Source organism: Vigna unguiculata, chromosome 3, assembly GCF_037176805.1.
Source record: "Vigna unguiculata cultivar grain cowpea cultivar isolate G323 ecotype 2 chromosome 3, ASM3717680v1, whole genome shotgun sequence".
In the NCBI taxonomy this organism is placed as follows: Eukaryota; Viridiplantae; Streptophyta; class Magnoliopsida; order Fabales; family Fabaceae; genus Vigna; species Vigna unguiculata.
This window is the reverse complement of record NC_140794.1, coordinates 10,562,141-10,583,616: the sequence shown is the minus strand read 5'-3', so window position 1 is coordinate 10,583,616 and position 21,476 is coordinate 10,562,141. Positions and strand designations below refer to the sequence as shown.

General features: G+C 34.7%; 2 protein-coding genes, 1 long non-coding RNA gene and 1 other non-coding gene across 4 annotated transcripts; 1 reads left to right on the top strand and 3 right to left on the bottom strand.

Moving 5' to 3' along the window:
- Positions 1-255: 255 nt before the first annotated feature.
- On the bottom strand, positions 256-2,137 carry LOC114179853 (uncharacterized). Its single transcript, XR_003603537.2, has 3 exons — positions 1,901-2,137; positions 1,730-1,798; positions 256-548 (listed from the first exon to the last, which is right to left on the bottom strand). It is a non-coding gene; the product is annotated as an uncharacterized LOC114179853 (long non-coding RNA).
- Positions 2,138-5,171: 3,034 nt separating this feature from the next.
- LOC114176216 (uncharacterized) lies at positions 5,172-12,797 on the top strand. The gene is made up of 5 exons (XM_028061172.2): positions 5,172-5,502; positions 11,402-11,465; positions 11,597-11,761; positions 11,952-12,017; positions 12,204-12,797. Exons 1-5 carry the CDS (start codon positions 5,243-5,245, stop codon positions 12,390-12,392), a joined length of 744 nt encoding a protein of 247 aa, XP_027916973.1. The 5' UTR covers positions 5,172-5,242; the 3' UTR covers positions 12,393-12,797.
- A 107-nt stretch (positions 12,798-12,904) lies between these two features.
- On the bottom strand, positions 12,905-12,978 carry TRNAT-AGU (transfer RNA threonine (anticodon AGU)). The gene has a single exon. It is a non-coding gene; the product is annotated as a tRNA-Thr (tRNA).
- A 2,668-nt stretch (positions 12,979-15,646) lies between these two features.
- Positions 15,647-17,352, bottom strand: LOC114179094 (Octicosapeptide/Phox/Bem1p family protein). Its single transcript, XM_028065310.2, has 2 exons — positions 17,004-17,352; positions 15,647-16,908 (listed from the first exon to the last, which is right to left on the bottom strand). The coding sequence occupies exons 1-2, from the start codon at positions 17,242-17,244 to the stop codon at positions 15,869-15,871; spliced, it is 1,281 nt and encodes a 426-aa protein (XP_027921111.1). The 5' UTR covers positions 17,245-17,352; the 3' UTR covers positions 15,647-15,868.
- Positions 17,353-21,476: the final 4,124 nt, after the last annotated feature.

Here is a 21,476-nt window from a genome sequence, read left to right as displayed (position 1 = left end):
ATATCAAATTGAAAATTCATTATTCAATTAGACATTGATGCTTATTTTAAAAGTAAATAGAACTTTCAAGAGACCATCATGATAAAAATCAAAGCAGCACCTGGATTAAGTCACGTTTTTTTTATCGGCCACGTTTATTTACGTTAAATCAAAGAATTATATGTTATATATGACATGTTTTGGTATTGGTAGAAAGAAAAAAATACATATAATTTGGTCAGTGTTTTGTTAAAACATAATGGTATTTGTAACGCTTAAAAGGTGAATTCAATTTAATAAAGTGTCATACATATATAAATATAAAAAATGCGGATATTGGATAAGAAGGTACAAAATATCTCAACCATGTTCATAATAAAAGAAAGAAGGCACCACATTGTCTAACCTAAACAAAATGTATCAATAACAACATAAATTCTTGTACAGAAAGATAAAACTAGACAATGAAACTTCTTTCGCTGAGGACTTCATAGTGAGTCCCATACCCGTCCTTAACCATCAAGCTGTAGCATCCCCATTGTCATTACCACTGCCACGGGTTCCCACATCTACTCACATCGATAGAGTTGATGATCATTACAAGAGAGAAAAACCACACACACAACCATACAAACAAGCGAAAGGGTAAGCTGGTGCACAACATTCATACATCATAGTAATCATCATTCAATCATAAAAATAAGCATATATATATATATATATATATATATATATATATATATATATATATATATATGATATACCAGACCCCTCGAGACTATAAGACCTGACTATCCGGATACGCATAATGAGGCACCACCACAAGACAGTGGAATTAAGTTCTAACAGTGAGGCATCACCACGAGGCCTTCGCGGAATTACACCCTTACCAGAGGCACCACCACGTGGCCTACGTGGAATTACGTCCTGGCCTTGAGGCACCACCACGACCCCCCGTGGAATTACGTCCTTTTGTCGAGGCACCACCAGGGACTCCCCTCAAGAGGGTCCATGGAATTACGTCCAATCGATGAGGCGCCACCAAAATCTCTCACTACAAGAGTCATGGAATTATGCCCTACCCATATTTTAAACATGTTCCACCCACTAATCAAGAATTTTCTGTAACATAAACATCATGTATAATCAACAGTTCATACAACTCATGCTTTCCAATTCATACCCAATCAAATAACATGCCATTTCCATTTCAAATGTAACATATTAATCATGCTATCATCACGCAATCCTTCTAGTAAAGTATTTGAGTTAGATAAACAAGCCACACATCGGTGAACCACTCAATAACAACATCAAAAACTACCCTCTCCCTCGCTCAAGCTAACAGGGCTCGCTCAGGTGAGGGAACCCTCTCGCTCAGGCGAACCCCATCTCGCCTAGGCGAGGGCGCGACAAGGGGACAGGGGACTCTGCGAGGTCTCGCTCAGGCGAGTCCCTTCTCGCCTAGGCGAGAGCACTCCTCACTAAAAAAGAACACAAGTCGCCTAGGCGACAATTCGAGTGGCAGATTCTGGGCGAGCATCTGATAATCTTGCTTAGGCGAGTCTAGCTCGCTTGGGCGAGAAAACCAGCACTCGTCACTGTTTTCTCATTCAGAAGCCACAAACACGAAACAAAACATGTTTTAACATAATCCAGATCAGATGCAATGACAACCAAGTCACACAAACACGAACTAACAACAAAGTAGCGAAAAACACAAGAAAACGAGGGTCCTAGCTTCCCTTACTTGGAACTAGCTAGACCGGGGTTTCAACTCCGACAATGGGACCCAACGGTACAAGGGAGAGGTGGCTAGCTGAAATAGAACAGCGGAACAAGACTTAACATAAACTCACACGAAACCCTATTAGGAAAAAGAACAACGAACTGAACAAGGGGTGTATGAGTCGCAAAGTACCTACGCGAATCAAGAGGATGAACGGAGCTCACTTGATTGAGATCGAGTAAACCCTAGCAGAGCTTCTGGGAAGAGGTTAGGGCTTGACGGCTGCGATTTCTGCGAATAAATGGAAAAGATTAGGTTTGGACAGACTTAGGGTATGGTTTCCCCTTCTTGGGTCAGCCCTAGACCCAACCATCTTTGGGACAACCCTTAAGGATTTAGGCAAAAACGGAGAATAAAATTAATGGACTTACAGTATTAGAGTTTTTCATGTAAATACCTAAATAAAAAATGGTATACAGAAATGAAAAAATACATATCCCGCAAATATATGCATATATAAAATTCGTAGCATATATGTATATATAAAATTTAGAGCAGATTCTTGCAAGTATTAATTATTGCAGGTAGATAATGAATATTTTAATATGAATTTATAAACAAATTGAATATCATAATATTTATAAAGACAAATATTTATTACTTATAAAAAATTAAAATTAAAATTTAATATATATTATATTACATTAAATTTAATTTATATTTAATTTTATACTTTTTAATAAACTTTAATTAGTTTTATTTTAAAAATTTATAAAATACTTTTTAAAAGTATTTATGTGTAAAGTATCTATAAATTTTAAAAAAAATCTACAAATATTTTTTAAATATATATTTGACGAGTAACGAATGAATCTTTCTCCTGGTCGGTAAGAAGACATTATTTGTGATCGATTTTATTGTCATCCCTGAATATCCACACGTGAGACTAGAGGTGAGCATCGATCAGTTACGATAAGATTCAAATTCAGATTAATCAATCCAATTAAATTCAAATTTAGAATTTTAAAATTCACACCCAACCATTACATTATCTGGCTTTCAAGAGTTATAGAGAGTAGAATTTTAGATGTGGGATTTGAAAAGTTAACATGTGGGATATGGATTCATTCGGATATCCATAAATTTTTAACACTATTTTTTTTTTAATTTAAATTTTTTTTATGTTTAATTATATTTTAATTTTTAAATATATTAAAATATAATTATTTTACTATTTTATTATTTTTTAATTTAAATATTAAATAAAATATTAACACAACTATATAATATTTATAAACATCATTATCTTTTAAATAAAATAAAATATATTAATTATTATTAAATCATATTTCATTTAATATCACAATTAATTATAAAATTATATAAAATTTAATGCATATTAATTACTTTTAACCCATATCTTAAAGCACTTGTTAACAACTCTTATCCGAATTTTTTATCCGTGATAACTCCAATTTGATTAAAATCAACCGTTCACTGATTTTACTTCCCGATTTTGATAGTTTCGAATGGGTGCGAATGTTTTCCTCAACCCTATGTGAAACCAAAATATAAAGCTTTTCCCATTTAAGACCAGAAGTTCAATACTTTCTTAAGAAAAATCTAAAAGGAAACAAATATATGTGAACCATATGAATCAAATTTAATATTGATATAATTTTGTCAAGAAAGTCTAATTCGTAAATGATGTATCAAAACAAATTCAAAGATTAGTTCCCCAATGTTTCAAACGCATCAATATTAGTCATACATTAACTATTATGGAACTTCGTACAATTTTGGAATTAAATCCCAAACAATTACTAGCATTAAAATCACGATCTTTTGGTCGGTCAACAAAGAATCAATCATATATCATCTATTCATACATTACCAATTGATGATGTGATGTACCTATAAACAAATTTTTCAAACAAATTATTTTGAGTTGAAAACATCGTAAAAACTTATATTTTTAATTATTTAAAATTTTAAAAGTATACACATGTAAATATAAAAAGTGATAAATAGAAAATATATAAGTTGTTAAAAAAATAAATATATGATCAAGAACAAATAAATAATTTAATAAGAATCCTGATTTAAAATATAAGATAAATGTTTATTTTATTGTTGTTAAAATGTATACTCAATTATTAACATACCTTTTGCAGTTACCGGTGTTTCTTCTTCCAGTTGCCGTTTTGTTTCGTTTAACAAAAAAAAAATATATATATATATATATTACGTACTCTTTCTGTTTTACACATTCTGCAGTTTTTTTTTTATTCTCTATCTCCGTTTTTATCCATCATAACAAATAACTTCTTCCTCATAACGTAATTTTTTATATCTTTTATATTTTTAAAAATCCCAACGCGTAAAATGATGTTTCAAAAATTTCAAGATTAGTTCACTAATAATGTTTCATTAACTATTATGGAACTTTGTACAATCTTGGAATTAAATCTCAAACAATTATTAACATTAAAATCACGATCTTTTTGGTCAACAAAGATCAATTCTATATTTATTCATACATTACCAGTTGATCTACCTAAAAACAAATTATTTTGCGTCGAAAACATTGTAACAAACTTCTAATTTTAATTATTGACAATTTAAAAAATATACACTTTTAAATATAAAAGGTGAGAGACAGAAAAGATATAAGTAGTTAAAAAATTAAATATATCAACAAGAATAAAAAAATCAATTTAATAAGAATTCAGACTTAAAATATAAGATAAATATTTATTTTATTGTTGGTAAAATATATGCTTGGTTAAAAAAATATTTATAAAATATTCATATCTTTCATTCCGTTTTGATTCCTCATCCTATGTGTATAATTTTATCCATTACTTATCATTTTTAATCTTTTTCCCTTTTTCTCCATACCTATCTTCCTTGGAGTTAATGAATAGTTTTCTATAATAAATAATAAATATTAAAATAAATTGATGAATTAATAATTACATAATATTGAAGTCAAAATCTGACTACTGGCATGTCAATTTACGATAAACAGAGTTGGGAGTGGCGTGAAGTTTCTTCAACTAGGTAGTTAGGGTTGAAATTGGTTTCTTATAATTGATTTAGTTTCCTGTTAGAAACGGTGTGTTGCTGTTAAAACAAACCGTAGAGGTAGAAACGAAAAACGAAGTGCTTAATCATTTTAATTATTTAATAGTAATTGTGAATTAGTGGGAAAAAGATAGGAATAAGATCCAGTATGAAATTGGTAGCAGCACACACCGTTAGTTTGTTATGTAGTGGAGAAAACACAGCTACTCTATTTCACTTTCCACGTGGCAACAGCTGCACCCTTATAATTGATACAATTATTTCCCGCCAACCTAAGAGATTCATGAATGTGTCAACGCACATTCACCAACAAAACAACCGTCCTTATCTTATCCTCTTCTTTTAATAATATAAATTATTTTCTTCTTTTCATCCATTCATCTTTTCTCTATCGTACTCTGTTCTAAGCCCGCATAACAGATCCACCAAAGCTTTTCATTTCAGGCTATGGGGGATTTCGAGAGGCAGGAGAGGGTCATGGAAGAGGAAGAGAGAGAGAGTTTGCTCCAGGGTGTGGCCGTTTTAGACTTTGACGTCCTCTGTTCCACTGTGGCTTTGCAAGCTCAGCATGGAAAATGGGGGAGGCTTGGTGTTGAAGATGATGATCAAGAAGAAGAGAGTGCTGAGTTTGGTGCTGTTCTAAGGATGTGGGAGGGTGAGATTCTTGAGTGTTTTGATGATCATCGCATCGCCCTTGAATCCACATGGTAATCAATTGTTCATTTTCCTTTTTCTTTTTTCTTTTTTCCTTCTGATGGGGAAAACAATAACAAACAATATACCAGAGAATGCAGCGGATATAATTTCCCCTAACTTGCAAGAATCTATGAGGAGCAATAATCAAAGAGCAGCAATAATAAACCACCAAAAGCACAAATAAAGGCACCAAGATTTTTAACGTGGAAAACCCCTCAAATCAAGGGTAAAAACCACGAGTCGTCCAGACCAAAGAAATAGCTTCACTATGATCAACAAGAGTACAAAAGAGTCTTAATCAATAGCACAAATTAGTGCCAACACCCAACCAAATAACAAAGCAACAAAGCTTTCAAATAGAGAAGAACAAGAGAGGAAAACCTCTACAAATCACTGCTGCAGTGCGAAATTAATATCTCCCAACTCAGACCTCGTATCAAAGATCCGACCGGTCAGAATGAAGAGCAATGAGTTCCGAACCTGCTGTAAAAATTTCAGCCCGATCCAACGGTGAACGAATCCGCAGCGCCGAATTTACTGCGACAGCTCTATGAAAAACGTGAACAGAATTTTCCCTCTACCTCTCCCTCTATGTGTTAGGGCTTTCAGTGTATTCTGACTCTATTGTTCTGCCTCTCTCTTTATTTTATAGCCTCCTCTCCACTAGGTTTAAGTGAGACATGGGCTTCTCAAATTTTGGGCCTTTTCTCCACATAGGAAGGGAGCCCAATACCCAACAAATCTCCCCCTCACAACTATGTGGAGATAACCGCCAAACCGGCGATCTCACAACAAACTTCAAACTTTCCTCTTGGCAATGCTTTAGTCATCATATCAGCACCATTATCATCTGTATGAACCTTTTTCAACTCCAACAACTTAGCATCCAAAGCATCACGTATCCAATGATACCTCACATCAATATGTTTGGATCTAGAATGAAAAGTTGGATTCTTACCAAGATGGATAGCACTTTGGCTATCAACAAACAATGAATAGTTATCTTGCCTAAAACCAAGCTCCTGCAAGAATTTCTTCAACCATAACACCTCCTTGCATGCTTCAGTAATAGCAATGAACTCTGCTTCTGTAGTAGACAACGCTACACACCTTTGTAGTCTTGATTGCCAAGCCACAGCTCCCCCTGCAAACTTTATCAAATAGCCCGAAGTGGACTTTCTGGAATCAATATCCCCAGCCAAATCTGAGTCTGAGTAACCCATCAAAGTAGGTTTATCACCTCCAAAACAAAGCTTCATATCAACTGTACCATGAAGATACCTCAAAATCCATTTCACAGCATTCCAATGCTCTCTACCTGGGTTTGACAAAAATCGACTAACTGTACCAACAGCATGTGCAATATCTGGTCTTGTACACACCATCGCATACATCAAACTGCCCACCGCAGATGCATAAGGAACTCTACTCATATTGGTCTTCTCAACTTCATTTGAAGGACTCTGTTTAACACTCAGTTTAAAATGAGTAGCAAGAGGAGTACTCACAGCTTTAGCATTTTCCATCTGGAATCTCTGCAACACCTTCCTAATGTATTGCTCTTGTGATAGATAAATCTTCTTTTCTCTCCTATCACGTGAGATATGTATGCCAAGAATCCTTTTAGCAGCTCCCAAGTCTTTCATGGCAAAAGACTCGCCAAGTGTCTTCTTTAACCTGTCAATTTTGGAAATATCTTTTCCAACAATAAGCATGTCATCAACATATAATAACAGGATAATAAAGTCATCATTAGAAAAACTTTTAACAAAGACACAATGATCAGAAGTAGTCTTCATGTAACCCTGCTCACACATAAAAGACTCAAACTTCTTATACCACTGCCTTGGAGCCTGCTTCAAACCGTATAGACTCTTCCTTAGTCTACACACATATTCTTCCTTGCCTTTAACAAGAAAACCATCAGGTTGCTTCATGTATATCTCTTCCTCCAAATTACCATGAAGGAAAGCTGTCTTCACATCCATCTGCTCAACCTCCAAATCAAGAGTAGCAGCTAAACTTAGCACAGTTCTGATGGATGACATTTTCACCACAGGTGAGAAAATCTCATTGAAATCAACACCCTTTTTCTGTCTGAAACCTTTCACCACTAATCTGGCCTTGTACCTTGGAAGTGTAGAATTTGAATCTTGTTTCACCCTGAAAATCCACCTAGTTTCCAATGCCCTTTTGCCCTTAGGCAATTTCACCAAGTCGTAAGTGTGATTATCATGCAAAGATTTCATCTCATCTTGCATTGCATCCAGCCACTGTTTCTTCTCTTCACTATCCAAAGCCTCTTCAAAACACTCAGGTTCTCCACCGTCAGTCAAGGTTATGTACTCATCACAGGAATACCTTGTAGAAGGTTGTTTTTGTCTATTAGACCTCCTGAGTTGGACTTGAGGTGATTCAGGTATATCACCAAGATCGTCATCATCATCATGTTCCTCTTGAGCATCATCAATTGGAACCTCTACTCCACTTCCAAACTGTTGATCATCAACATCACCATGTTGCTCATTGTCTTGAGCTTCCGTTTCAACATTCTCCAAATTGTGAGTGGGCAACCTCATCGGATTACCATCAGTGAGATTACTGTCTTTCTCGGGTGTGGTCTTCTTCACCTTATCAATGTCTTCAATGGTCTGATCTTCCATGAATTGTACATCACGGCTTCTAACAAGCTTCTTCTCAACAGGATCATAAAACCTGTAGCCAAATTCATCCTCACCATAGCCAATAAAGATACATTGCCTTGTCTTTTTATCTAACTTGGATCTTTCATCCTTAGGAACATGAACAAATGCCCTGCAACCAAAGACACGCAAATGATCATATCTAACATTCTTACCAAACCAAATTTTGTCTGGCACCTCAATATTCAAAGCAACTGCGGGACTGAGATTAATAACATGCACAGCTGCAAGCAATGCCTCTCCCCAAAAGTGCTTAGGCAACTTTGCTTCTGAAAGCATACATGTAACCCTTTCAACCAAGGTCCTGTTCATCCTCTCCGCTAGACCATTCAACTGAGGAGTTTTAGGAGGAGTCTTCTCGTGTCTAATACCATGCTGCCTGCAATAAACATCAAAAGGTCCACGGTACTCACCACCATTATCACTACGGATGCATTTCAGCTTCTTGCCTGATTGCCTCTCAACCATAGCATGAAATTCCTTGAACTTTTCAAGTACTTGACCTTTCCGCTGAAGAGCATAGACCCATAGCTTCCTGGAACAATCATCAATAAAAGTAACAAAGTAAACTGCACCACTAAATGACTTTACCTTTAATGGGCCACAAACGTCAGAATGCACCAATTCAAGTAATTCTGACTTCCTTGAGGGTGGATGCTTCTTAAAAGATACTCTGGTTTGTTTACCAGCCATGCAATGAGAACATTTCTCCAATTCTGCATTTCTCAATCCCATAAGCACATCCTTTTTAGCTAAGCAGTTAAGCCCTTTCTCACTTATATGACCAAGCCTCCGGTGCCACAAAGATGCCTCCATATACATAGCATTCACACTGTCTTTAGCAACCAAAGCTTTAGTCCAATACAATTTAGATTGTTTCTCCCCTCTGGCCATAACCAAGTTACCTTTAGTGAGCTTCCATTTACTAGAACCAAAGTGATTGTCATAACCACAATCATCAAGCAACTGCACAGAGATTAAATTAAAACGGACATCCGGAGCATGTTTGACTCCTTTAAGCAACAACTGCACTCCCATGTTGGTTTGCAGGCAAACATCACCAACACCAATCACTTTAGACTCACCATCATTACCCATCTTCAACACTCCAAAATCACCAGAAGTGTAAGATGTGAAGAACTCCTTCCTAGGTGTAACATGCAGTGTAGCACCACTATCAATAATCCACATGCTCTCATCAGATACAAGATTAACGGACTCAAAGTCACGAAGAAGAACAAGATCACCATCTGTAGCAGTAGTGACACGATCATCATCATCATGATCATTCTCTCTCTGTTTGCCCTTCTTGTCTTTGTTCTCCTTTTTCCACTTAAAACAGTATTTCTGAATGTGTCCAGTTTTATGACAAAAATGGCACTCTAAATTCTTGTATCTTGACTTGGACTTGCTCCTACTCTTCTCTCTACCACCTTTATGTTCCTTTTTCTGACTTCTCCCCCTAGCTTCTGTAACAAGCATCTCAGACTGAGATGAAGAACCATGTGCCTTCCTTCTCATCTCTTCATTAAGAGCACCGCTCTTTGCCATCTGAAAAGAAACAACACCATTCGAGGCAGAGTTCGTAATTGAAACCCGAAATACCTCCCAAGACTCTGGTAGAGTATTAAGCAACCATAATCCCATAACTTCGTCATCAAACTTTATGCCCATTCCTGACAATTGATCTAGGAGCCCTTGAAACTCATTTAAGTGATCAGAAATAGAAGAATTCTCCCTGTACCTCAAATTCATCAAGCAATTTAACAAATACAATTTATTATTGCCCGACTTAGAAGCATACAAAGACTCAATCTTCTCCCACAAAGCTCTGGCATGTGTCTCATTAGCAATATGATTATAAACATTATCTTCAACATATTGCCGAATAAAACCACATACCTGTTGGTGCTCAAAGTCCCATTCTTCTTCAGACATAGAATCTGGCTTCTGTGTAGCAAAGACCGGAAGATGCAATTTCTTGACAAATAATAAATCTTTCATCTTGCCCTTCCACAAATGATAATTTGTACCATTCAAAGCAACCATCTTTGCATTTGCCTCCATCATTCAAGCAAGTAAATATAGCCCAACCAAGAGCTCTGATACCACTCTGATGGGGAAAACAATAACAAACAATATACCAGAGAATGCAGCGGATATAATTTCCCCTAACTTGCAAGAATCTATGAGGAGCAATAATCAAAGAGCAGCAATAATAAACCACCAAAAGCACAAATAAAGGCACCAAGATTTTTAACGTGGAAAACCCCTCAAATCAAGGGTAAAAACCACGAGTCGTCCAGACCAAAGAAATAGCTTCACTATGATCAACAAGAGTACAAAAGAGTCTTAATCAATAGCACAAATTAGTGCCAACACCCAACCAAATAACAAAGCAACAAAGCTTTCAAATAGAGAAGAACAAGAGAGGAAAACCTCTACAAATCACTGCTGCAGTGCGAAATTAATATCTCCCAACTCAGACCTCGTATCAAAGATCCGACCGGTCAGAATGAAGAGCAATGAGTTCCGAACCTGCTGTAAAAATTTCAGCCCGATCCAACGGTGAACGAATCCGCAGCGCCGAATTTACTGCGACAGCTCTATGAAAAACGTGAACAGAATTTTCCCTCTACCTCTCCCTCTATGTGTTAGGGCTTTCAGTGTATTCTGACTCTATTGTTCTGCCTCTCTCTTTATTTTATAGCCTCCTCTCCACTAGGTTTAAGTGAGACATGGGCTTCTCAAATTTTGGGCCTTTTCTCCACATAGGAAGGGAGCCCAATACCCAACACCTTCTGGGTAATCATCATTGTTTATTCTGTTTTTTTTTTCCTTCTGGGTAATCATCATTGTTCATTCTGTGATTTTTTTCCTTCTGGGTATTCATCATTGTTCATTCTGTTTTTTTTTCCTTCTGGGTATTCGTCATTGTTCATTCTGCTTGTGTTTCCCTTCTGGGTATTCACCTTTGTTCATTTTTAGGTCTGTCTTGTCTTTTCAGTTATGTCATATATAACAGTTTCTAAAAAGACTTTTTTGTTTTCTGGAATAAAGTGTTGAAATGAGCAGGAGTTATGAATTTAGTCCTTTAGTTTTCTTTGAAGCTATCAAGGAGCTCAAAATTTGATTTTGAAAAGTTAAGATGTTTTATGTGATCATGATCCGCCATGTCTGAAAATAGTAGTTCATTTTGTTGTTACAGCTGTCCCTGCTACCGATTTGGGAAGAACATGAAGAGAGCTGGTTTTGGTTCTTGCTACATTCAGGTAACATTGATCAGAAAGTTGAACAGCTTTTGTTTTGGTAAAAATGATGAAACAGTTGCTATGAAATTTCTAAAACGATTGTGTTTATAATTGGCAGTTATTTTAGCTTGATTCCTTGTCTTATTTTGCAGGCAGCGTTATATTTTGTTCTTGCCATGGGTGCCTTTCTTAACTGCATTGCCTTTGCTGTCACGAGACGTCACTGCAATCTATACCTGGCAGTTGCCTTCGTTGTTTCCTTTGTAGCATATTTAGGGTTCTTCCGCACACGACTAAGAAAGAAGTTCAACATCAAGGTGAGTATTTTTCTGTAATTGTACAATGTTTGGATGATTACGGATGAATGATTCAACAATTATGGTTAAAATTGACCCATATAATTTCCTATAAATGCAAGACTATAGTGTTGTTGATTTATTTGCTTATATAATTTGATATGTTTTGATAAACTAATTCTAATGCACTCTTTATTATTAACTTTTTCAGGGTAGTGACAGTTCCTTGGACGATTGCGTTTACCATTTCGCCTGTCCTTGTTGTACACTATGTCAGGTCACTTTCGAAACTTTCCTTCCCTTCTCAATTAAGTTATCTTGAATCATTTTTAAGAACATTCATATCAGTTTCTTCCAATGACAATACTGAATAAGGGTAGTTTCTTAAGCTAAGCAAAATGGGATATATTTGGTATGTAGCAAATGGAGTGAATGATGAGATTTAACACGTAACATGATGCAGGAGTCTAGAACGCTGGAGATGAACAATGTTGAAGATGGCACTTGGCATGGTCGGGGTGACAAAATATGCATAGGAGGCTTTGGCGAAAAGAGCAAAGGATTGTTTCAGTTACATCCTCCTTCGATTATGAATATTGATGAAAGTTCATTGGAAACAAAATCAGACACAAATGTCAGCAATCTATCTTAATTGAAGGTGGTGACGAAGATTTGAAACAGTGATGCTTCATCTTAAGGCATTTAACATGCACCTTGGCCAGACATTTAAGAATGACATTGAAAATTTCTTGCTGAGCATTCCTCCATACAAGGAAAGTTCATGTTAAGGACTATGTTGTTATGGATGAGGGGAGTGAAACAAAAGTATTGTTAATTGGATGGCTTTCCATTTGTGAGAAGAACGATGGTTTGTTTCAGATTCCCTCTGGGAAGGTGATGTTTGAGACTTGTAACAGAGTCTGATGATGGTACAAAAATGCTGCCATCTTATGATGAATAATGTAATGTTTCATGAGATTAAGTGTTCATAATTAATTGAGAAAAAGAAAAATGCACATTGGATGGGGTCGAACGTGAAACCTCCTATTTACTTGAACGAGTTGCTCTAACCGCCCGAACTACGTAATCTTTCGTAACATTAAGCATTGATTCGATTGTTGATTCATAGCAATGAAGAAAAAAGAGAAAAAAATATAAAAATAATGCTTTCATTGAGAGTCGAACTCAAGACCTCCCGCTTACTAAACGGGTGCTCTAACCAACTGAGCTATGAAAGCTTTGTTAATATTTGCAAATACAAGTAATAAATTGGATTTTTGAGTCTCACTTTCACGGTCATCCCTATTTTAAGAACAAGTTTCTAAATTTTTTCTTATATTATTTCATAATTCATGATTATGTAATATTAATCAATTTTATGGTTAAATTATTTGATATTATAAGTCTTGTCTTAAATGCTTAAAATGTTCTAAAATACAAAGATAAATTTAACACTTAAAAAATTAAATTAGAGACATTGAACAACTTTTTTTACAGCTATACTATCGATACAAGGTATGTATTGTTTTTATCAATAATTAATTTTTTTAAGAAAGTTCTCTCAAGAGAAGGGAAAAAATGGATATAAATACGTGTTTTGTTATGATGTGTCACTTGTGCATTATGCTTCTAATGTATAGGTTATGCATTAAGAATAATGAGTTTAATGAAGGATCATTTGTGAGGAACTCTATGTACAAGGTACAAGGAAGAGAACAACGACAAAAAGGTAGAGGAGAAATTGAAAAGAAATAACAATGTTCTTCTTATTGGTATTATATGAATAAAAAAAAGAGAATTTGTAAACATTTTTTTAGAAGTAAGACATGTAGGAGAGTCTTAATATAAAATTATTAGAGAAAAAAAAGTCTAACATCATATTTTTTTAATTGAGTATTTAAATATAACAAAGTTTAAAGCTTAAATCATGAAAAGGTTGTGTTAGATAGGCATTGAACAAATAATGAGTGCATAGTCTGACTCATGATAAAGTACTATGCAGATATTTACTACGTCGGTAATCTAGCATGAACTTATAAGAATATAACTAGAGTTTAAATTTGTGATGCAAAGAATGTCTTCACCATATGTTGTTAAGAGATTTGTATCAATTTCAAGCTCAATTCAAATATCTCTTAGAATTCAAGTTAAAGCTAAAATGTATATAAACTTCATTTGACACACGCATATGTTTGTCTGAAATAGTGAATCTCGGTCTTTAGACAAGTACATTTTTTGCAATGGGCGAAAGCCTAATGAAACAATGTTGCGTGAAGGTAGAAGGCCTATGAGTCATGAACTTCTTTTTCCCAAAAAAGAAGTAATGATGGTATCCGAAGAATAAGCATCAACTAATTTTGTGTCAGCAACCGCAATAAAACAAAGTATGCAAACATTTTTTGGAATGATTGGGCATAAAATGTCTATAGATGATTTTGTAAGCTCGTCACTAAATCCCAAGACTCAACCCTAGACTCACGGTGAAATCATAAGTTGATATTATTTGAGTTTAGATATTGAATTTAAAGTCCATTTAGAACAATAAACTTCAATGACAATACTGCTAACCTAACTTCTCTTAAGTTATGAAACGAAGAATAATTGTTTATGCTTCCATAAATAATCCACAACACTATCACTAAAGGAAATACACCTTTAATGTTTGACTAAATTTACTTTCAACTTTAGTAGGAACTACATGTAGTGTGGTTTGTGACATGATGTTACATTATATAATAATTGAGTTAATAGTGTAAATTTTAAAATTAGAATGTTACATTATACATGCATCACTTTTTTTTAATCATTATTATGTTCATAATTTTAACTTTATCTCGAATTCATAAATTAACTATGCAAGTTTATAGCTAAAAATTACAATACAATTTTTTTATCATATTTTTATTATTATATGTATTGTAAATGCAATTAATAAATCAACTGTACAATATTTAAGTTTAAATACATTACAATTATATGGTTATTTGTGGTTGTTAATTAATTTTAAATATATAACTTTGTACTTATTTGAATACATCCGTTAGTTTAATTTGGGTTAATTATTCCTTTTTTTTTTTTTGAATTTGAACTAAATCACGCAATTGAGAAAAGTATAAATTGAAAAATTAAAAAAATTGTTTTTATACTTTTATTTTTTTAGATGAATTTGTAGTTATTTGATTGAATTGCTCTGATTTTAAATAACTCTAATTTTAGTTATGGAAATGTTAATTTTCTTTTTCTTCTTTTTATTTGTTTCCCTTATAAAATAAAGAATTACGAAGATATTTATTTAAATAGACTCTTAAAACTCATATACTGAAGTTGAAAATTAGGGTTATTGGGTTGAAAAAGAGAGAGATTCGTTAAGCTAAGGTAAGCAAGAAGAAGAAACATGTAGAAAGCATCTATATTTTATACTTTAACCATCTTTTTAACGTTATAACTAAAATAATATGCATTTATTGTAGATAATATGTGAGCACCTAAGACATTCCTTATCCAATATTTCTCCTCATAAAGGTTCTTTCTTTAATAGCAAAAATACAAAACCTTCTTTCTTTTATACAGGTTGAGATCAGATCAAAAGATTCCCAGCGGTGTTTGCTTATTGAAATACAACATGGCCAAATACCTACAATTCGTGAAATATGATTTAAGCTCCACTATATCTTAACTGATCCAAGAAAAAAAAAAGAATAAAATCAGAGGTAAAGTCTAGATTTTTATCAAAATTTTAAAAAGCAATTTAAAAAGAAAAATCGTTTTTTCTCTTAATTACTAAATCAGTTTTAAAGCTCTTGTTTAATTTTATTCTACATAAATGGCAGAAAAAAAAATCTGCGAATTCTTTTTTATCCAACAACAATACCCAAAAGCAAAATTTATTGGCAGCAAAACGAAATATTATTTATCAATAATGTTATTTATTATTTATTATAATGTACAACCTGATATAACTTGCTCAAAGAAATTCATGTAATTACCATTTTCGGTTTGTAATGCATTCAATTCAACGAATAAGGGAAAAAACCCAAACTTGATGGTGCAGGCACACGTGTACACATGAATTACCCATTTGCATGATTGTAGTAATAATAATTCAGCACCCGCAACACAAAAACCGCTTCAGTTATTCAGCGAATTGGGGCCCCGACCCATCACGTACTCCGCTCCACCTCTCTGCAGTTCATCAGCACCGGTCATGGGCATCATCGGGTGAACGGGAAGCGGACCGGAATTCGGCACGGCGTGATACACGTGCTGTTTCAAACCGTCGTGAACCACTGCGGCGGAAGGGTTGTAAGGTTGCAGTGGAGACACCGGCCTCACGCCTGCGCCATATACTTGACCCGAACCCGGAATCAAATGATGGTAGCCGATGGGAACCTGAGATGGCACCATTGCATGGTATGGTTGTTGAACGTAGGGGTAAGGTGTCTGCTGCATAGGAACCGACACAGTTCCCGGTCGAACCGGTCCGGGAACATAGAAAACAGGAACCGGGTTTACTGTATGAGCAGAATAAGGAGATTCTTGGGGATAGTGGACTACAGGGTTACCCGGGTAGAGGTTTTGGTTGAGGTTGGGTTGAGGTTCCGATTCAGGTTCGATTTGATTTTCCTTGGAGTCCGAATCAGAAACAGAGTTTGAAAGTTTAGTCTTTACTGGGGGAAGGTTCGGAAGAGAAGGAACGCAGGGCGCTGATGAGGTGGAACAGTACGGTGAGGAAACAATCGGAGCGGGAGAACCCGGATCCGAAACGGAAACGTTGTCTTGTAGAACGGGTCGGTCCTTGGGTCGTGGGTCGCGTTGGTGTGTTTCGTCGGAGTTGTCTAATCCGAAGAGGTAATCGGGTACTTCCGAGACCATGGAAGAGGCTTCAGAGCGGCCACGCTCGAGACCCGAAACGCCACCGTTTAGCGCGTCGAGGAACCAGTTCTCGCGTTTGGCTGAGCCGTTCAATAGCGAGCTGATGCTACTGGTTCGAGAGTCTTCTCCTTCGGGGAAGAGGAAGAGCCGAAGCCGCGCCGATCGCGGGTTCTGATTCTGTGCAACGCGGTCGTACTCGTCCATCATGTTCTCCACGTCTTCGTCCGTCGTGACTGAAATCAACGCGTCCAAATCCTCGTTCGGGAGCTGGTACTTCGCTGTTATGTTGGTCATGCCTGCATCCAATAGAACCCCCCACAGAAACAGAAATTATAATTTTAATTAAAAATTCAAAGACGAGGGATGTGGTCTGAGATTGGTTTTCTTGTACCTGAGAGTTTGGAGAGTTTGAGAATGAGGGCGGAGAAGGAGATGGAGCGGTGGACCGCGACGATTCGAGTGTCGCCGCCGACATAACGGAGCTGGTTGTCGTGGGGGCGGGGGAGGATCTTGCCGCCAAAACTGCACATGAAGCGGACGCGCGGCGGCGCGTCGTGGAAATGATCGGAGCGAGGGGAGGAGGTGACGGAGTCGGCGTCTAGGTCAGGTTGGTAGTGAGAGTGTGACGTCATTCTCCGGTGAGTAGAAGTGGAAGCGTTACTTTAGAATGTGGATTCGGTGTCAGAGACACGTAGATTCCCCCCCGCTGGCATTGTTGCGGTTGATCTCTGAATTTATATAGGACCCCCCTCCTTCACCCACTTTATGCCTCATATTCCTTCTGTTTTCAATATTTTTTAATTTTTACAAAAATGCCCAGGCTGTAATGTCATCGAATATATATAACACTTTAATAATATATACACTCAATCAAGATTATATTACTTTTTTATAATATCAGTTTTAAAGCTTTCTCTTTCCCACGATTAAATAAAAAATTATTCGCTAAATTATATTGAGTAATTAATTTACATAATTTTATCTCTATTCATTGCATCACCTACTTTATTATGTTTTTTTTTCATCATAAAAAATAGCGAAAATATTGCCCTACTTACGATCCTAAAAAATATTGAAGCATATTGTACGGATAAACACTAATAGTCTAATATAGTGCCATTTTGAAAAATTAAATAAATCATACATGAAATAACTATTTAACGAATAGAAAAATCATGTTTCAAAGAATAATTTTACATATAAAATTCGTATTTCTATTAAAGTTTTAACTTTTCGCAGTCATTCCTATAATGATTTTAACCTTTTTTTTTTCTTTATAATGAAGTTGTATTCTCGGTGGTGTATAATTAAAGCGACATAATCACATTGGACTCAACTCAATAGACCAATGCGTGAGAGATTCCAAAGACGCTTAGAACATTCAAGTCATTAATAGTTTGAAGTAGATGTTTTAAATTCTTATTTGAATATTGCTATAATGCAAAGGAGGAGTAACTTTCGATTAAGTATTTTCAACAAAAATACTTCGTCTAAATATAACTTCTTGTTCAACTTGACTCGAAGGTCAAATAATAAGAAGGTAATTTAAATGTACAATCTTTATTTAAGTAATATATCCGTTTTTATTTGAGAAGTAACAACTCCGTTCAAGTAATTAGAAAAACATTGAAGTGAGAAATAACAGTTTATAAAACCATTAATAAGAGTTAAAGATAAGATGTAAAGGAATCTAACTTTTAGAATTTGACATAAGTTTTTTTTCTCCTTCCACTATAAAAATAGTATTTGTAGTAATTAATTATTTTGAGGAAATCAAAACAAGCAATACACAATTTGAAAAATAATTATGTTATTGTTCTTACTCATATATAAGTTGCAATGTGTCACATTATGGAGATTGCATGTGTTCTCTTTTCTTGATGAAGATTGAAGGAGTATAAATTATTATCTTCAATTTATTAATTTAATTTGTTCTCAGTGTCTATATTAACATACTTTGAATTGCGTAATTCTTGATCTCAAATGTTAAAGATATACAAAATGATTTTATTCGTTTTTTCAATATATTAAATTGTTATAAATATATTTTAATACATTTATTTGTTTTATTTTAATACTTGGATTATAAGAATATTTCATAATGATAATTTTAAGGGTGAATTAAAAATGAAAAAAAAAACATTTTGGTAAAATAAATTAAATGTTTGGCTAGCAATGAAAAGAATTTCAAAAGTATACTCATATGGAATCTTTAAAAATAATACTACTTTTTGTTAAAAAAAATATTAAAACCACACCACTTCAACATACAAAATGAACTTCTTTGCTAGCTCCTTTCTTCCACTCAATAATTTAACTACTTTATACGTCTCCTCAAACTTAAGTGTCCCAAAGAAAATGATAATATTTGCTTGAATTTTGGAAAGTGACACGGCTTCATGGAGCTTCAAATTTGGAATGATGCGAACAATTATTTGTGCAAAGGAAAAGAATAAAATAAATAAAAACAATTGGTGAAAAGAAGCAATGATGAATTTAAAATAATTGGTTGGAAATAGGAGGTGTCATTGTCACAGTGAAGCTTTAAAATTAATATCGATGGAGAAGATGGTGAAAATGCAAACATATTATGTGGACACATCTCTTTGAACGGTTTGTTGTGTAATTGAATTTAAATACTATGAAACTGAAATTTATGTTTCTTGTCTGAGTTGCTGGGGATGAGTGGCTACAAATTGTTCCTCGGTATAAAGTCGTTATCCATTTCGGTTATTAAACTTCTGGCCGGCAAAATAAAGAAATTCGAAAAGTTTATTAAGATTAATAAAATTGGTTGATTTGGTCTAAACAAATTAGTTAGTTGAATAGAGATGAGCTATGAGTGGATGTGATGAGCATGAATGAAAAGTGGTTTTAGGTTTTAAATGTTGGGCCACGTCACCTAGTGTTTCAGGTTCAACGCCATTTTTGATGGGGACATGTTCTTGATTACAGTGTTACACACCAACGTTAATATGTGATTTTAGTTTTTTGAAGGTTTGGTTTGCACCTAGGATTTCTAATACCAGCAGTTTTGGATCAGAGAGATGGGGCGTGAGGTTTTTGTTTTTGTGATGGAGACAGTGATTACGATTCTTGAAACCTGGATTTTAGATCCTTGCTTTTGTTCACTGTTCACGTGAGTGATTAAGACAAGGGTGCTGTCAACTCCTTTTCTCCGTTGCCTAATCTGTACTCTACCCTTCATCACCATCACTTCAAATTAAATGCAACACACAAGCAAATTTCGTAATGTAGGGGAAGGAACAAGACGATAACATGGGACCCCATTATCCATGATTTTGATTCTTGAGTGAGATGTTCCCGAAATTGCTTAAAACTAGTCTAATTGGATTTTGAAGGTAATGTTCATGTAGTGATACTAGACCACGTGGTTGATTTATATTTTATGAATCAACTTATTCATTATTCATTGTTTTATCGTCTTATCGACTTATTTGGATCTTTGATTAAGTGTTAAATTGATATAAAATTAATTTTTTAATGTAAAATCATTATGTATTTGGTTTTTAAAATTAATTAAAAAGTAAAAATATTACGTTGAATAAGAAGCAATTAATTATTGTTTCTACGTTGGAGAATTGATTCAGTTGGAATCAATTCTCCAACACTGAACCAAACACACCCTTAGAAAGAAATGGATTCACTTCGGGAGAAGCAAAATCAATAGATATATTATCATTAGGGGTGACAATTAGGGTCTAGCCCATCGGGCCGGCTCGCAGGCCTGCGAAAAAAATGTGGGGCGGGTCAGGGTAGTGAGCTCGTAGGACCGCAGCACGTGCGAACTGGCCCACAAGCCCGCATAAAATAAAAATAAAAACAACTTGCACTTATGTATATTAATTACTTCTTTTATGAACTCTTGTATTAACGTTTCAAATTCTTCTATAATTGGAAAAGACAAGTATTAGTATTATGTAATTTTTAATATGCTAAAATTTAAAGAATACAAAAGAATACATTGGGTATGTCATAGTATGAATATGATAAAAATGTTGAATTATCAATTTATCATCTAATTCCCCAAAGTATTTACTTAATTTTGTGAACTTCTTAAAGTTTCCCAATTTTTAAACATTGAAAGTTTTATCATAAAAATTAAAAAAATTAAAAAAAATTAAAAAAATTAAAAAAAAGCGAGCCAGCTCGCAGGCCAACAAGCTAAGGAATATGCAGGGCAAGTCAGTGTTTTCAGCCTTCATAAAGTGTGCAGGGCGGAGCGGGCCAACCCAGCCCGCATTGCCACCCCTAATTATCATAGTTCTCAATAGCTAATAGCTGAAAGAAATATTTTATCTTAATTTATAAGTTGGTAAATATTCAACATAAGATCTGAAGTATAATAAACATTACTACTTTTCTATTATTCATAAGAGAGCTTTATTAATAATTTTATAAGAACATAATCATATCTTTAAGGATTAATATGTTATGTATTGCGTAAATCTTCAAGGATATAGCAATTGAAAATTAAAAACTAGTAAGATAATTCTATAAAGAGCAATAACTCAAGATATAAGAGAAGTAAAGACAAGTGGTGACAATGAGTAAAAATGTAACTTGGAGATGCATACGAGCACCTATTTATAGGTGGAGTATAGGGTCAAAAATCCTATGACTCGCGGAGAAAGATGAAACTCCTTTATCTACAAAGAAATCTCCTTGACTTGCAAAGTAGTTGCAACAATATTGTGGAGTATTTTCGTGGAAAGGATCTCGACAACAATGTGGGGTGTTTGCATGTGGAGAGAATCTTGGCGTGGAGTGTTTCGTGGAACATGGATTTTAGTTCCAAGGTCATGGTTTTGTAATACTCTATTATACTTTGTTTTTATAATAA

Bases quoted from the DNA above. Each gene is read 5' to 3' on its own strand.
- LOC114176216 (XM_028061172.2), top strand. From the start codon at position 5,243: ATGGGGGATTTCGAGAGGCAGGAGAGGGTCATGGAAGAGGAAGAGAGA. The intron at 11,466-11,596 runs GTAACATTGATC...CTTATTTTGCAG, and splicing joins TTGGTTCTTGCTACATTCAG to GCAGCGTTATATTTTGTTCT. The intron at 11,762-11,951 runs GTGAGTATTTTT...TAACTTTTTCAG, and splicing joins GAAAGAAGTTCAACATCAAG to GGTAGTGACAGTTCCTTGGA.
- LOC114179094 (XM_028065310.2), bottom strand. From the start codon at position 17,244: ATGACGTCACACTCTCACTACCAACCTGACCTAGACGCCGACTCCGTC. The intron at 16,909-17,003 runs GTACAAGAAAAC...TATTGGATGCAG, and splicing joins CAAACTCTCCAAACTCTCAG to GCATGACCAACATAACAGCG.